This window comes from Coffea arabica, chromosome 7c (genome assembly GCF_036785885.1).
Source record: "Coffea arabica cultivar ET-39 chromosome 7c, Coffea Arabica ET-39 HiFi, whole genome shotgun sequence".
Lineage (NCBI taxonomy): Eukaryota > Viridiplantae > Streptophyta > Magnoliopsida > Gentianales > Rubiaceae > Coffea > Coffea arabica.
The window spans coordinates 39,322,640-39,338,981 of NC_092322.1; the positions used below are offsets into that span (position 1 = coordinate 39,322,640).

Here is a 16,342-nt window from a genome sequence, read left to right on the forward strand (position 1 = left end):
AACTTTGATACCTGTTGGTATTTGGACTATTTCTTGAGTTACAAGTATCAGATTGAGATGATTTATAAGCCATTTTAAAGCTTACGCATAGTTCTACATTTCATATGGCGATATCAAAATCCAGTTCATGAGTTTTCCTAATCAAAAAATCAAAATACAGTTGGCCATTTCTGTTGTCAAAAGCTGAAATATGAGATTGACTAGGCAAGGATATTTTGCTCATTTTGTAATCTACAGAGTTCCAAATTGGGTGATTCTTGAAGCATTGGAAAGCTAACTCAAAGGCTACAACTTTTATGTTTTGAATAAGAGTTAATTCAGTCTCTATCATCAAGAAAATATCTGTTGTAATTGGTGAAAAAATAAAGCAAAGTTGAGGACTGACTAGATATGAGGAAACCTACAATAAGATAAAACGTAGGGTAATACACAACCTCAACCCGCATTTTCAGAGGTCACGTTTTCTTCAATTGCGACCACAAATTGTTCTGTAACTTGTGCTCAATTCACACAAACTTTTTGATCAATTTGTCTACAAAAATTCTGGCTGGATATGGCAAGCAAGCATATAGACTTCAAAAAGCGACTTTTGGAGATTTTAAGAGATAACTTTACCAACTAGAAACAACTCACTTTGAGCTTGAATTCCTCTATAAATAGGTACTTTGTTTAGCTTGTTTAATAACTTCGGAAGGTTAGAAACACTACTAAAATGTAGACTTCACTGGTTTTTCTTAGTTCATTAGTATAGTACAGTTAGTGTAGTTCATCCTTCTTGTCATTGTAGTTAGATTTGGATAAAGATTTGAGGATCAAAATAGAGAGTTTGAGTTCATGTGGCAAGGGTGATTTCTCTCCTATCACTTTCTCTTTTGTATTTGAGTTCATATTTAATTATAATATAAGTATAGTCTTTTCTTTCATTCTCTTCATGTTTAGTTAAAGTTTATATCTAGAGTTATGGATGAACTTTTTATATTTTGTTAGTGATATTTACTTGATTATTTGATGATATTATTTTGAATAAGTTATATATCATTTTTGCTTTTCTAATCATGATTAACCGGCCATTAATTGTGATAATTTTAAGGTGTTAATTTTGCAATGAGAATTGAAACTTGACACTAGTTCGAGGAAGTGCTAAACTTTGGAAGTTCACTCACGAGAGTAGAGGTGCATCTATGTGGTTTTAATGACTTGTTCCATTAATTTCATAGAAAAAATAAATTTGTAGTTAATTTCATAACCACGATAATAGGTATGACTTAGTTATAAGTATAATTGATTCACATACATTAGGAAATTACATCATAACTAACCAAGATAATAACATTCACCTAAACGTTAATTTCATTTGCATGAGTAGTGAAGAATTTCATAGCCCTAGGAGTTTTCTACTGTTATTTTTATTACTTTTATTTTATGTTTGTAGTGTAGATTTAACTTCTTACATTTGTAATAGTTTAAATAATAAAGGAGCTTGAAAACCGAGTTTTTTTGCCAAAATAACACTCTTCCTAAAAAATATTCCCAATGTGATTTACTTTCAAATTTTATTCCCATAACGATGTTATTGTTGCCATCTAGTTATTCTAATTGCCATGCAGGATAATAAGAAAGGAAAGTTCTAATCTAATTTATAGTTTCCATCATGAACTAAAAATTTAAATTTTTTTATTATAGAGGCACAAGAAGATTGCATAACTTTTATAATTTCCTTATAATTATTTAAATAAATTCTGCCATTATTGACCTTGCTATTATTGGTTTCTAAATTTTTTAAAATGTATCAAGCCTATTGCATATATTTTTTAGAAAAAATAAATTTTAAAAATACAAAAATTGTAGCAAAAATTTCAATGAAAATTGTAAGCAATTACAAAAACTTCAAAGCTATCATATTTATTTATGTTATCCTTCCTACTCCTTAAAAAGACAAGAGAATAACTTCTATTTGCTTTGAGATTATCGATTCGAGAAGCATATTTTTTAGGTGTTGTTAATATAAATATTGGCTCCTTAGAATTACGTTTGACAAAGGAAAAATAATTAAACAAAAAAAATACGGGAAGGTTTAGAAAGAAAATTGGAGAAGATATTATATGGGAAAGAGAAATGAAATGTGCCTTTATCTCCATCCTAGCACATATGCAGCCTAAGTGGCAAAAAAAGAATCATAAAGATAATAAATTTTAAAATTAGGTTACTTTGGGTAAATGTTTTGGAAGAAGAGTTATTTTGGCAATAAACTCCTTAAAAACCATCAATAATTGACAAATTTTCCTTGTAGGATTGACATCTAATATCTTTGCACTTGATAAATGATCAGTGGCGGAGCTAGGAATTAATTTTGGGGGGGGGCAAGTCTATAGTAATGAAAGTAAAATATATTTACAAAAAAAAAATAATGTGAACATATATACCACAAGATTAGAAACAACCTTATATAGAATGAAAATTACTTATACGCTTCACATATACAAAAATATCATCATATTTACAAATCTATTTGACTGTGTGGGACATATGAAATTGTGCATGACGACTTTTAATTTTATCAAAGTCATCAATGATTGAATTTACATCAAAAGTTCTAGCAATTTCTTTCTCAATATACATTATCATAGTGTTGGCAAGAAAGTCTTCCTCTATCCTAGAACGCAAACAAGTCTCGATGATTTTCATAGCAGAAAATACATGCTCTGTTGTAACTGTTGAAACAGGAAGAGTCAAAATAAGACGAATCAATCTATCAATAAGAGTATAGCACATTAACTTTCTTGTCTTCGCTAACACTTGGCACAACTCCTGAAGTGATGACAAATTTTGACGCTGAGAATTATAGGAAAACTCAATCTGGAAAAGCTCTAATTGAATTCTTAAGTGTAACTTCTCTTGATCTGTGAAGTCAGCTGAATAAAACTTGTTTGCAAGTTGACAAATTTGTTCAATATTGAAAGCCTGAAAATTATCTTTGGGGTGCAATGTTGAACTAAGAATAAGCAACTCTATTACATCTTCCTTAAACCTATTCTTCATTTCAAGTATTTGAGAATCAACCGTTGCCAAAAACACATCAATCCTGTAGTGATACTCCATGGTAATTGGATCATTTTGTTTTCGAATTCTTTCTCGACCTGCTTTATAAATGACATTCATATCAGGCATCTCTATATTTCATGCATCACAAAATGTCTTTACATTGGTGAACAATTCATTCCATCCGTTATCTCTGTAACTTTGAAGTCGATCCTTTGTTACTGAAACCAATTTAAGGGCATTCAAAATATCTTGAGATTTGCATTGTAAAGCTTGAGAAAGTACTTGTGCAAATCCTAAAATGTCCCTCATCATATGCATAATAAGAACAAAATCAAAGGATGTCATGAAATCATAAACTCTGTCAGCTTCACTTCTTTGAGTTGATGTATTTCCATAATTGATAACATCAATTAGGACTGAGCAAATGTCTTCATATTCTGTGAATAAGCTACATATAGAACTAAAATGAGACCCCCATCTTGTAGTCCCTGGCCGTTTTAAGGTACCCATTTGATTCTGACCCCTACCAGTCTCAAGTTCATCAATAGCAATCAATTCAGCAATTCTAGCAGCTCTAGCAACTCTAAGTTGGTCCACTCGTTTGCAAGAAGATGAAACTAAATTTATAAGAAGAGATAAGTTTGTAAAGAATTGTTCCATAGGAATTACCTCTTGAGATGTTTCTACCAATGTTAATTGCAGTCGATGAGCAAAACAGTGAATATAATATGCATAGGGGCACTCCTGAACAAATAATGCTTGCAGTCCATTCCATTCTCCACGCATGTTACTAGCTCCATCATATCCTTGGCCACGAATGTTTTGCATACTAAGATTATGGCGAGAAAGGACATCACATATCTCCTTCTTCAAAGTCAAGGAATTGGTTTCGTGCACATGAACACTGTCAAAAAATCTCTCTCGAATATAGCCTTGCTTGTCCACAAATCTAAGAACAATAGCCATTTGCTCTCTTTTTGATCTATCTTGAGCCTCATCAACAAGTATAGAAAATTTTGAATCACTAATCTCCTCTCGAATATGCTTTTGTATCTTGCTCGACCAAATGGACAGTATCTCCTTTTGGATCTTAGGAGAAGTATAAGATACATTTCGAGGAGCATTATCAAGAACCACAGCAGCCACTTTTTCATTATAAGGAGACACATGCTTGATCAACTCAATAAAATTACCTCGATTGTTAGAATCTAAACTTTCATCATGACCCCTAAAAGCCACCGCTTGAAATGCACACCATTTTGCAGCATCTATGGAAACTTGAAGTTGCAACCGATTTTTTGCAACCTGCTCAGAATTTTGCTTCTCAATAATTTTATCAAGATGTTGCAATGAGTTTCCCAAATCATGATAGCATTGCATTGCCACTTTGTGTGATGAGTTAGGATCTTTTCCAATGTGATTTAAAAAAGCACAATTTTTTCCATCATTTACCTTCTTCCATGATCTAAATCCACTAGTTGTGAAGGCCATTGATCCAAAACGGTCCATTGGCTTGGAAAAAAGTGAGCAAGGAATACAAAAGGCAGCATTCTTTGTTGGAGAAAATTCCAACCAATCTGGAAACAATTTATACTAAGAGAAAAGGAAACGTCGGCTCTTCTTGTCAACAACCATTGATTCAATCGGAAGCTCAGGTTGGTATGGTCCAAACTTAATATATGCTCTCCGTACCTCATCCTTTTGATGCTCTACATATTCCCAAATGAATTTTCTCTTTCCAGGATCACGTTCTATGGATGAAATATCAAACTCTAATGATTCAGCTCTACAAAATTTCTTTGTTTGATGCTTAGGAGAAGAAACATGAAAAGGACAAGGAATTTCACCACTTCCACTTGGTTCTAGACGTCTTTTCTTGAAAAAAGAATCAATTGTCCTGTTGGCCATTACCACTATATTTGCAACAAACAACAACCTGTAATCGAAATAAAATTGATTGAGAAATGCTGATTATGGCCTATAGAAATGTAGTAAAAGCAGCAAGAACATTTGCAACCTAAGTAGACATAAGTGACATGCACAAAGTATTATTCAATAATAAAATGCAAACAAATGATAAAAGATCTCCATTAGAGCAGAACAAGTTCTCATTTCAAACATATCTCAAGGAAGTTTTCATAGCTTGTTATTAAATCGGCTGAACTTGAACAACTAACACCTACTTGAACTCATCAACTACTATTCTGTAATCCGAATAATAATCAATAACTATCCATGCCAGTAAAAGTTTCTATAGTCTAAACAAGCATTACTTTAAAGTATAAACGGAAACAAAGATAGGCAATTCTAGAGGAACAAATATTCAGAAGGTCTTACTGCCTGCTGTCTAGAAAACCATGATAAATAAAGCAATGATAAAATATAATCAGTAAAATGACAAGCAGAAAACTAAAACTCAATGCGACAAGTTATTTGCCCAATAAAACTCAATGCTACAAGTATGAAAAATAATACAAGTCCCTCTCGAGCAATTCATCAAACAACTAGCGGGCGAACTTTTTACACCTACATTTCACTAAATAAATGCAATGTCAAACTAACCTGGTCAATTTAAGCAACCAATGTCTAATTCATTAACTTGCTCTGATGATACAATAATATGAAACAACCCCTTTACTTCCTGGAAAAAAAAAAAAGACAGGTTCAGCAAATGCTAAAAGAAAAATTACCCAGACGGCTAGACCATGCAAAATGCAATGGTACAATCCTTAGCCAGCGGGGGAAGGTCTTCACAGGAGAAAGTTCTTCAAGCTTTCACAGGAGAAAGTTCTTCAAGGCTCAAGCCTTTGAGGTTTCTATTTTCTACTTTGACGTTTCTACTTAGGAAGAAGAATTGTAGCAGTCAATTGCCAAGTTAACTAACTGAATATCTTTTCTTTGCACTTCATAGTTCATACGTTAAGAAAATAATTTCTGTGTTATTTGGACTTTCAAATATTATTATTTGGGCCCTAGGGGGCAAAGTGAATTTTTTGATTAATTTTTGGAGGGGCAAAACATAATAATAAAATTTTTTTTACTTAGAAATTTTTTTTTAACAATTGGAGGGGGGGCGGTTGCCCCCCCTTCCCTCCGCCCCTGTAAATGATCTATATATTTATAGAAAATAGAGTGTTTAGATTTTATTAAAATTTGGTACATGATAGAACTTCATCATTAGTAATATGTTCTCGTCTCAACTGACGGGTTATCCTAATATGACGCATTTTGAATACGCGTCATAATTGTGCGCGTCATAATTGTGTTAACCTAATTACCATACAAAATTTTTCATATCGTGTTTGACTCAAGTATTTTTCGAGTTTTGTTAACATTTAACCGACAATTTACTCATGCAAAACCCATGAGCTGATCTATACGACTCATTCTATATATGTTTTGTAATCGTGTCAACTCACCCTAACGCAATTGCAAAACAAATTTTGTCACTGTCATGTTTGGGTTAGATAATTTTCGAGTCATGTTCATATCATGTCCAAAATTGTCACCTCTAATAAAATCAACTAGTTTTGGTTTTATTATTGTGGATCGGTTGCAATCTCATATTCAAAATAATAATAATAATAGTAATTTAAGTCGTATTTTCCATTATCGTGAGTCTTATTCCTCAAATCCACCTTTCTTTTGGCTAAAAAAACCAGTTAAAAGCATAATCAATTGACAAAAGAAGGGATAAAGCGCACTTAACTACTTTTGAAATAAAAGCAAAAAAGGTAAGAAATTTTATCATGACAGCAGAGAGAGAGAGAGAGAGAGAGAGGACCCTATTGTTGGATATTTATGATTTCTCTTTGTCGTATTTGGTTCTTTTTCAAATGAAATTGCAGATTTTGCATTGTTTTAGGAATTAAACTCATTTGAATACCAGACGATAATGCTACAGCAAAATTAAGTGTTCAATTGGTTTAAAGGAAAACTTTACTCGTCCTTCTACAACAATGATTAGTACAGCTACACAGTTTTAGTCCCCCAACAATTACTCTGTCTTCTATCGCTCTAGAACAACCGCCTTTGCAGTGACGGTTTACGTTGCCACTTCGTTTACGAGGGGGTGTTCATCGGTTGATAATCGAGAATTTGATAAAAAAAAAATTTGAAAATGCAGGAATAAGTTTATCAAGATCAACATCCAATTACCATCCAAACTTTAATTTGGTAAATTGGATATTGGTAATTAGATTTCAACCGAAAAATCGGTAATTAGGTAATATCCGGAATTCAAAATATCAATTGCAAGCTAAAATATTTTAATTTTCTGCAAAAAAATTATTGCACCAAAAACTTTAATTTGGTAAATTGGATATTGGTAATTAGATTTCAACCAAAAAATCGGTAATTAGGTAATATCCGAAATTCAAAATATCAATTGCAAGCTAAAATATTTTAATTTTCTGCAAAAAAATTATTGCACCAAAAACTTTAATTTGGTAAATTGGATATTGGTAATTATATTTCAACCGAAAAATCGGTAATTAGGTAATATCCGAAATTCAAAATATCAATTGCAAGCCAAAATATTTTAATTTTCTGCAAAAAAATTTATTGCACCAAAATAATATATCATATTTTTTTCCAACAAAATTCAATCAATTTAAGTAATAATACTTTACGAGACTACTAATTAGTAGTTAGTAGTTAACTAATCACTCATTACTAATTAGTATTTAGGAATATATATATATATATATATATATATATGTGTGTGTGTGTGTGTGTGTGTGTGTATATATACATTCCATTGTATTATAAAAGTTTCAAAAATTCGATCGATAATCGGTAGCGTATTCTTAATTTTCGTTCCTAAACTATTTTGCCAAACATTATTATTGAATATATTTTAGTTTTATCAAATTCCGTTTTATCGAAATCCGAAATCAAATCTAGACTCGATCGATCAATTTTTCAGCCAACCATTTACAGAATCCCGAAACCGTCACATCAAAATTCCAAGATATCACTATTACCATCCCAGGTATATGCCCCTGTCATCTTCTCCTAGATGCTAAAATTGCCAACCCTCAGAGCGCTCCAAGGCATGAGAATTGGTTGGGAAATCATTAATTTACTAAATTTGAAATTTGAATTTCACAAAACTTTTTTTTTTAAGAAAATTTTTGACATTCTTTGTTTCATCATTAAATACCTTTCTGATTTAATATCAAATTCGGTTAATATTAGGCTTCAGAATGTGTTAGGGAAAAAAAAAAAAAAAGAGGCGGTCTTGATAATAACAAGCAATTGCATTTCAGTTTCATCAAACAAGCATCGATAACACATCTAGTAGCTCCCTTCTTCATCAGTTCATCATGAATTCAGCATAAAACAAGTAGGCAGAGCTCAATAACTATAGCAATCACAACCAGAATGCTACATTAGGTCAAAAATATAATCTACAATACAAAATTACAAGGTTCCAATGTAATGCAGAGCTTGGTATCAACTTCTTGCTTGTGGTGAACAAAAACCTTTAAAGTTCCAGCCGAATCTTCAAGTTATAGACATCAACCTCCCTTTCCTTAGAGCACCAATTCCCTGGAATATCTAAATGATGAGTTTTCACAAATTGAACCAACGAAGGCCAAGAAAATGTTCTCAGGGGCAAGATTCATACATGATTTACCAAACCAAAATCCTAGATTAAGAAGTTGCAAGTGGTCAGTTGCAAAATTAGCAATTAACGGTACTGACAAGTTTAAATCCAAGTTAGTACTAGAATTAAGACAACACGATGCAATGAGTTTCAAGAGGACAGCAAATGCCTTTCCAGATTTAACAAGACTAAGCAATTTATGATACAGCAGCCTAAGTAGTTCTTAACTAGCTATATGTCATGAAGCAAATAGAAATACAAGAGATATCATCTCAGAAATGAATGAAGCAGTTGTATAAGCAGCTGGAAATTCATTAAATAGACTTACGAGTATGTGATCCAAATCATGCTCATGATCTCAAATTTGAACTCCTAATAAAGACTTTGATATCTCCATAATCTTCTTTAATCTGGTCTGCTGATTCTTCTGCAGATTTTCCACACCAGTTCACTTCAATCATTCGCAATGAACCTATCATACCAAAGTCCTCCGGAATTTCTTCAAGGTCTTTGCAATTTTGCAAGACAAGTCTTTCAAGCTTGGGGAAATTATGACAAGAGGCATTCCATTGAGCAATGTTCAGATTGTCTAAGCTCAAGAACTTGAGATTCTTAAACTCTTCTTCAACATTCCATATTTTCCCCTCAAAGGCACCAGAATGTAACTTGAGAACTTCCAGGTTTGGTAGTCTCCCAATTGTGGAAATACGAATCCACGGAAGGCGAAAGTTTGATAAAGTCAATTTCTTTAGATTCAAAGGGAGGTTGAACTCACCATTGTTAAGAGGGCTTCCACAATAGAATATCTTGAGTGACTCCAAATGAGTTAGACAGTTCAATCTCGGAAACTGATTGCAGTTCGTGGAAGAATCTGGTGATTCATAGAATATGCAACTCAGTTTGCAAAGATTTGGAAGCCTCTTTATTATCCTTTCTGCATCCTCACCACAAGAAAGCGATGGACAGGAAAAGCTGACCAGATTTTCTAACATAGAGCCATCACCAAGCTCTTTATCATCTGAGTCGAAAGCAACATGGACTTTTACATGAAGATGCCTTAAACTTGTGATGCTCCAAATAGTATTCGGTAATATGATCTTACCGCTTAACCCATTAACAATAAGAATTCTTAGTTTCCTGAGGTTGGCTATCGATTGTGGAATGGATTTCAGATAGCCTCCAACTGCTAAATATCTCAACTGTACCAGAAGTCCAATTTCAACAGGAAATGAAATACCCAAGTTGAAGCATTCAAAATCCAACACTCTAAGTAATTTGAATTTGTCCCAAATGAATGAGATGTCATAAGGACGGTCTGGTTTAGAATCTGTACACGCAGAGAACAACAAAGAACGGGTGGCCAAGCCAGAAGGATTTGATTCAACAAAGTGGTTTCGCTTCAAATATACAGCCAACCGATAGGATGCAAATGATGCAGGAGATGAATGATAGTAAAAATCAAATTCAAAACCGTAATCTGTACTAGGAAATGAAGCATATGGATTGTCAGATCTGTTTATCAGCTGAAAGAAGTTCTGATCCTTGGTTTTAGACTTACAGAAATCAAGGACAAGATCATGGAGGCGACATGCTCTAACCTTGCCGTTGGATCTTCTTTTGGAGATTATCACCAAGCTTCTGTCAATCAGATCCATCAAGAAAGCCTCGGCCACATCTTCAAAGCCTTCCATAGTTTCTGGTATGAAACCTTCTGCGATCCAAGACCTTATCAACTTGCTGACAAGAATATCTCTATTTTCATTAAGAGCTCCCAAATACAGAAAGCACAATTTAAGATATTCTGGCAAGTGTTTGTAGCTGAGATCTATGACTTCTTTGCACCAAGCTCCTTCATTGTCAATTATTTGTGAGCTCAAGGTATCTGCTATTCTTTTCCACGAATTTTGGCTTTTTTCTGTCATTTTCAGTATACCAGCAACTGCAACAACAGCAAGAGGCAATCCTTGACAGCGGTAAGCAATATCATTTCCAACTCCCAACAGCTCATCAGGGCAACCTTCTTCCTTGAATACCTTCTTTTTTAACAGCTGCCAGCTTTCCTCCTGAGAAAAAAGGCTAAGAGAAAGAGGATAACCTTCTCCTTCCTGTTTAATTTCCAGGGCCACGCTACGGAGGCGACCGGTGAAGAGAATTCTACTTCCATTCTTTTTATTTGGGAATGAGTCTTTCAAGTAATTCCAAGCTTCAGCATCCCAAACGTCATCCATAATTATGAGATACCTGTTTTTAAGTAACAACTTATGCAATTCATGTTTGAGATCTTCATCCCTCATTTGCCGAATCTCTTCCGTGGGCTCACAAATCCCTGTTAGAATCTCAAGCAATAATCTCTTTTTCTCATATTTTTCGGAAACAGTGCACCATGCGCGAACATGGAAGTGGCGCGTGACATTAAGACTGCTATACACCTTCCTCGCCAATGTTGTCTTGCCTAAACCAGGCATTCCAGCAATAAAAACGATGTCTAGCTCTGAGGATCCCCAAATAAGCTGGTTGCGAATTTCATTTTCTCTGTTGCTAATATCCACCACAATTTCGTCAATTGCTGTTGTACTGTTTCTTGATGACCTGTCAAGTGAAACCAGAGTGACATTTTTGGATTCTTGGACTGTTGCATCAGGAGTTGTCAAATGAATTTTCCTGGCCTTCTCGCTGAGAAGTCTCAACTCCTCCAGCACATTGTCCAACCAGAAGAAATACTGCCATTGAGCATCAAGCTCAATTGAATCAACTATGTACTCCACTTTATATGCCGAATCAGTGACTCGATCAACAAGATCTTCTAGCTCTGGATGCTCATCAATGTCCAACTGTGAAACATTCTCAAGAGAAGACTTCAATGACTGGAGATGTATTTGAATCTCTTCCATGTGGTGCTTCGCCAATGCAGTTGATGCAGGATTATATTTCAGCGGTTCCCCAAGGTTTCTCCATATAAAATCAATGAAATTCAGATTGGAAGACTTGGGGAAATCAAACTTTGGAAATTTAGGGATAATCTCTGTGAGCTTTGCCTTGGTCAAATGCTTCGCCTCATCTAACAGCTCAGAAATTGGAAGGTTGGTCATTTCATCTCGTGTGTTAAGGAAATAGTAAGAGAAACATGTCAGCCTCCTAAGGGATTCTCCAATTGCTTCTAATACATCCCTGTTCTTAATTCTCTCGTCTGAGAGAATTAGTGTGATATACTCAAACTTCTGAAGGTGGAGTTTCATTTTATCTTTCCCACGAGCTACTAGCCTTTCGTCATTCCTGCCCTTTAGAAGTAACAGCTCAGTCAGAAATGACTCTCCCTTGAAAATCACAATCTTAAAACGAAGTAATAGAAGTGAGTTTTTCGCTGCAGATGCTGTGATTTCCTTGCGCCTAGATGACTCGTAGAGAGTTTTTTCCTCCTTGAATGTTGATTCAATCAGTGCCAACAATTTTTTCCCATCTAATCTCGTTCCCAATGGCAACTTCTCAGAATATGTGCGCAGACTTTTGGGGATTTGTCTACAATTGTCCATGATATTGTCAAAATCGGGAAGCATACTGGAGGAAAGGGAAGAAATGTTTCTACTCCTTTTCGTGCCATGGATTTGCACCACAAGGAAAAGCTCTGCTTCAAGAAGACAAATCTTTGTAAGCAACTCAGAACAGCGTGGTGAGTTGTCCAGTTTTTTCCCATTACGACCAGTTGATTCAAATATAGATGCCATCTCTACTAGCACTGCATGAATTTCTGGAATGAAACTTCGTGCTGTGTCCTCATCATCCAGTACAGAAGTAGCGTAGAGAAAGAGCTGTAACAGTGAAAACACCTTGTGTCGAAAATGTCCATCTCTACCACAAAATAGATAGTCGCAAAAACTGCGCAGAAAATCATTAAACGCAACCGTCTCGGAACACGAGAGAGCCATAAGGAAATTGAGATGGAAACCCATGAATTTGGGATTACTAGGATGAATTTCATTGTGCAGATTCACCAGGAACTCAACCAGCTCTCTTTTCATCACCTGGATTCGGCCTGCCTTGCAATTTAACCAGCAATCACTACACCAACTTGCAATCCGTAGGGCCAGGGATAAAACATGGCCAACGCAAGCATCAAAACTAGGCAGCCCACGAGCATCTGTTGTTGCTCCTGATCCCAGGAATTTGCGGGCATGAAATAATGAAACAAGGTAATGTTCGATGTTCCTTGTATTATAATACAAGGAATGGAAATGGATCATTACACCAGAATCTTCATAACCCCAGTGATTAGCTGCCATCAAGGACACAGTTGACCGTACATACAGTAGTAAATATTTGCAAAAGGAGTCATCAAATACAAATGAGCTGCTGTCGCTGCTGCCGCCGCCGCCTCCTCTTGACCACATCAAGTACAAACGGTCAAGAGCTTCTGCAACTTTAGCAATCAAGCGCTTGGTTTTTGTTCCACAATCATGGGCTAATTCGTTTAGGGCTTCTTCATCTTTTATATGGTGATCATCCACCATCTTTTCTGTACGGAAACGAGTAAGTTCCTGGGCAATCTCCTCGGCTGTTGCTTCAATCTTGAGGCAGATGTCCATACTCCTCTTCTCCTCATCTGTAGCGGCTTCACTCCTCTCATGACCGGATTTCCAAAGTTTTGCCAAAAATTCCCAATCATTTGTGACTTTTGACAGGATGACCGAGCGATACTTTATGCGTTTCAGCGCAGAATTAAGGCGATCCAAGCTTGAAGAAGAACCAGCCCCAGCGGCAGAAGCCATCATCTCCAAATTTTTCTACAACAGATCCATCTCTCTAATCAATAACAACTTTATGTATTTCTACTAAAATTTTTTGTATTTCTACTATAGATCTATCTCTCCAAATTTTTTGTATTTCCAAAGTTAGTAAAAGGTAATCGATACATTGATTAGTCAAAAATTAACTCAGATATGTCATTACATTTTATTACATCAATTGAAATGAATTATGTGATGAAGAGTGGGAAGAAGAATACCTATTTTAGCACCTTCTGCACAAACTTGAAGCTGAAAATAATTGAAAACGTCTTACTGGAAAAGAAAAGCTAGATGATTGCTTCCGAGCTTTGGAGGAGAGGAAAGAAAAGAGTCAACTGATTGGGGGAAGCTGTGCAAGAGCCTCACCAAACCACTTAAAATATTTGGATATATTACAGGTAACGTCCCTGTGATTTCACCTATTATGATATGACTCTTCTAATATTTTAAAATATTCATTTCATCCCGAAAATTTGATACAAAATAAATTCTATAGTATTACAAGTTGAAATACCAATAATTCCCTACTTAAATACCAAATCCAACAACAGCCTAGTCACCTTGCATAAAATTACAAGGGGATCATCTGGGTAAAATTAGGGATGGCAACGGGGCGGGGGACCCCTCCCCCGCCCCCCCGCCCCCCGTCCCGTCCCCCGCCTCCCATTACCCCTGCCCCGTCCAGCTTCCTCCGCAGGTGCCCTGCGGGGTTAATAAAATTTTTTCTTCGGAGTTAATAAAATTTTATTATAATTAAATTTTAATAAATAATCAAGTATTAAAATATCAACACCTCATCAAGTTATTATTCATTGTAATTTTACAATTGAAATTCATAAAAACAATCAAACAAAAATTATTTGAATACAATCCAACATGATGAAATAAATATAATTAAAATAGTTAAGTTTTCACTTTTGGTACAAATACAATCACTAATTCATAATTGTGTTTGTGCTTTTTTTTGAGAAAAAAATATTATTCTATTAAGTGTAATTAAAAATTTAGTATAAATGTATTAGTAAATTTAGTATAACTGATTAATAAATTCTATTAGTAGACATGTCTAATTATTTGTATAATTGATAATATCAATTATATTACATACACTAATATAAATTATATAATACATCTAACTAATAATATCATTATCATAAGTTTATAACTAATTAAATTACATATTATATATAATTATATCTATATATATATAATTTTTTTTTGCGGGTGGCAGGGCGGGGGATGGGGCGGGGGTATACCCCCCCGCCCCCCGCCCCGTTTCTAAACGGGGGGAAAAATTCCCGCCCCTACCCCTGCCCCGAGAGCCCCTCGCCCCCATTGCCATCCCAAAATATAAAAGATATAAGGAAATAAAATAAATATTTATGCAAATCATAAAATGAATATTTATTCAATTGTCGTGACCGATGATTCATTCCATTCATTTTCTATTTTACATGAAACTACGAAGAGTTATATAGTTATTTTAAAATCTTAAAAGGGTCATTTGACATTATATAAAATTATAAAAGGGGTTATATATAATTTACCATCTCAATGCATTCAACCATGCACACAGGCCAACGAGCAGTGACAACTAAACCAAGCCCTGTACTAGTGCAGTCCCTCTCTAGTCGCAATTGACTCTTTTGCAAGTGAGATGGTCCATCAAACCGGACAAAGTAGCAGCGGTACTGGTAGGTAAGGAGTCACTGTCTTCTTGTTGATTCTTGGCCCTGTAGTGGTACAATTATTGGAAATGTGGACCTGTAGATTAGAAATTTTCCCAGCAATGGCATGGGAAAGGAGACTTAAATTAGTGCATGACTATAAAGGTACACCTGATAAAATTTCTGTTGGACCTTTAAACAATGAACAATAGATATACTCTCGTTAAAATCCAATCAAATCGATTTAAGAGTGCGTTCGATAAAATTGCAATTTAAAATTTGAATTTATTATGTTATTAAATTGTTAAGTATTAAATTAAATACATTTGAGTGTATATCACATTCAGTGATAAGTGAATACCTTATCACTTATTTTTTAGAGCAAGTTTTGTTTAGAAATTTCAGTAACACTTAATTAATTCAGACTTTCAATTTTTTATTATCAAACATATTTGAATATATTAAAATTTGAATACATTAAATTTAAGTATTAATTACGTTATCAATCAAGGAGGTTTATAGCTTTCCAACCGTAAGCTAGTTTGCTAAAACCAAAAAGGATCACTTTCCACGATCCATGTCCTGGCTGCCATTATACAATTGTGATCAATTAAGAACAGGTATTTTCTCTAGTTTCTTCCAATTCTCAAATCTAGGTGCACATGATATGCACATGGCATTAAGTCAATATGAACAGGGAAAATATTTTAAAAATTATAACACCAAAAACAAACTCTTCTCTCTAAAAAAAATTTTAAAATGTTTGAGAAGATGATATTAAAGTCATCATGAAACGAAAAAAAATGAAAATGATAACATCACAAAACAAACCATTCCCTCTAGAAAAAAATTAAAAATTATCGCATCAGAAACAAACTCTTCTCTCCGCTGGAGGGATCTCTTTTATGGTATCTTCTTTCCACTCTGATATGAGATTTCATGATCTAAAACTTTCTCATCTAACAAATACTCCTTCCGTCCCACTTTGATAGTCATGTTTTCCTTTTTCGTCTGTCCTAAATTGTAGTCCATTTTTCAATTAAAGAATGTAGTCGTATTTTAATTTTTCTAAAATACCTACTCTAATTAATGTGAGGGTATTTTAGAAAAATAGTTACCTAAATTGATTGTTTCAATAAAGTTAACTATTTTTTCTTAAATTGTGTGAAAAAAATCAAGATTATCAAAGTGGGACGGAGGGAGTATAACAAACAGCAGGTTGGACATTTTTTTTAAAAATT

The 16,342-nt window shown here is 34.4% G+C and overlaps 3 protein-coding genes across 3 annotated transcripts; all 3 read right to left on the minus strand.

Moving 5' to 3' along the window:
- Positions 1-2,505: 2,505 nt before the first annotated feature.
- Positions 2,506-3,168, minus strand: LOC140010706 (uncharacterized). Its single transcript, XM_072058024.1, has one exon. The coding sequence runs from the start codon at positions 3,166-3,168 to the stop codon at positions 2,506-2,508; it is 663 nt and encodes a 220-aa protein (XP_071914125.1).
- Positions 3,169-3,177: 9 nt separating this feature from the next.
- LOC113699917 (uncharacterized) lies at positions 3,178-4,008 on the minus strand. Its single transcript, XM_027220261.2, has one exon. The coding sequence runs from the start codon at positions 4,006-4,008 to the stop codon at positions 3,178-3,180; it is 831 nt and encodes a 276-aa protein (XP_027076062.2).
- A 4,366-nt stretch (positions 4,009-8,374) lies between these two features.
- Positions 8,375-13,786, minus strand: LOC113698312 (putative late blight resistance protein homolog R1A-4). Its single transcript, XM_027218095.2, has 3 exons — positions 13,653-13,786; positions 8,982-13,431; positions 8,375-8,595 (listed from the first exon to the last, which is right to left on the minus strand). Exon 2 carries the CDS (start codon positions 13,417-13,419, stop codon positions 9,004-9,006), a length of 4,416 nt encoding a protein of 1,471 aa, XP_027073896.1. The 5' UTR covers positions 13,420-13,431; positions 13,653-13,786; the 3' UTR covers positions 8,375-8,595; positions 8,982-9,003.
- Positions 13,787-16,342: the final 2,556 nt, after the last annotated feature.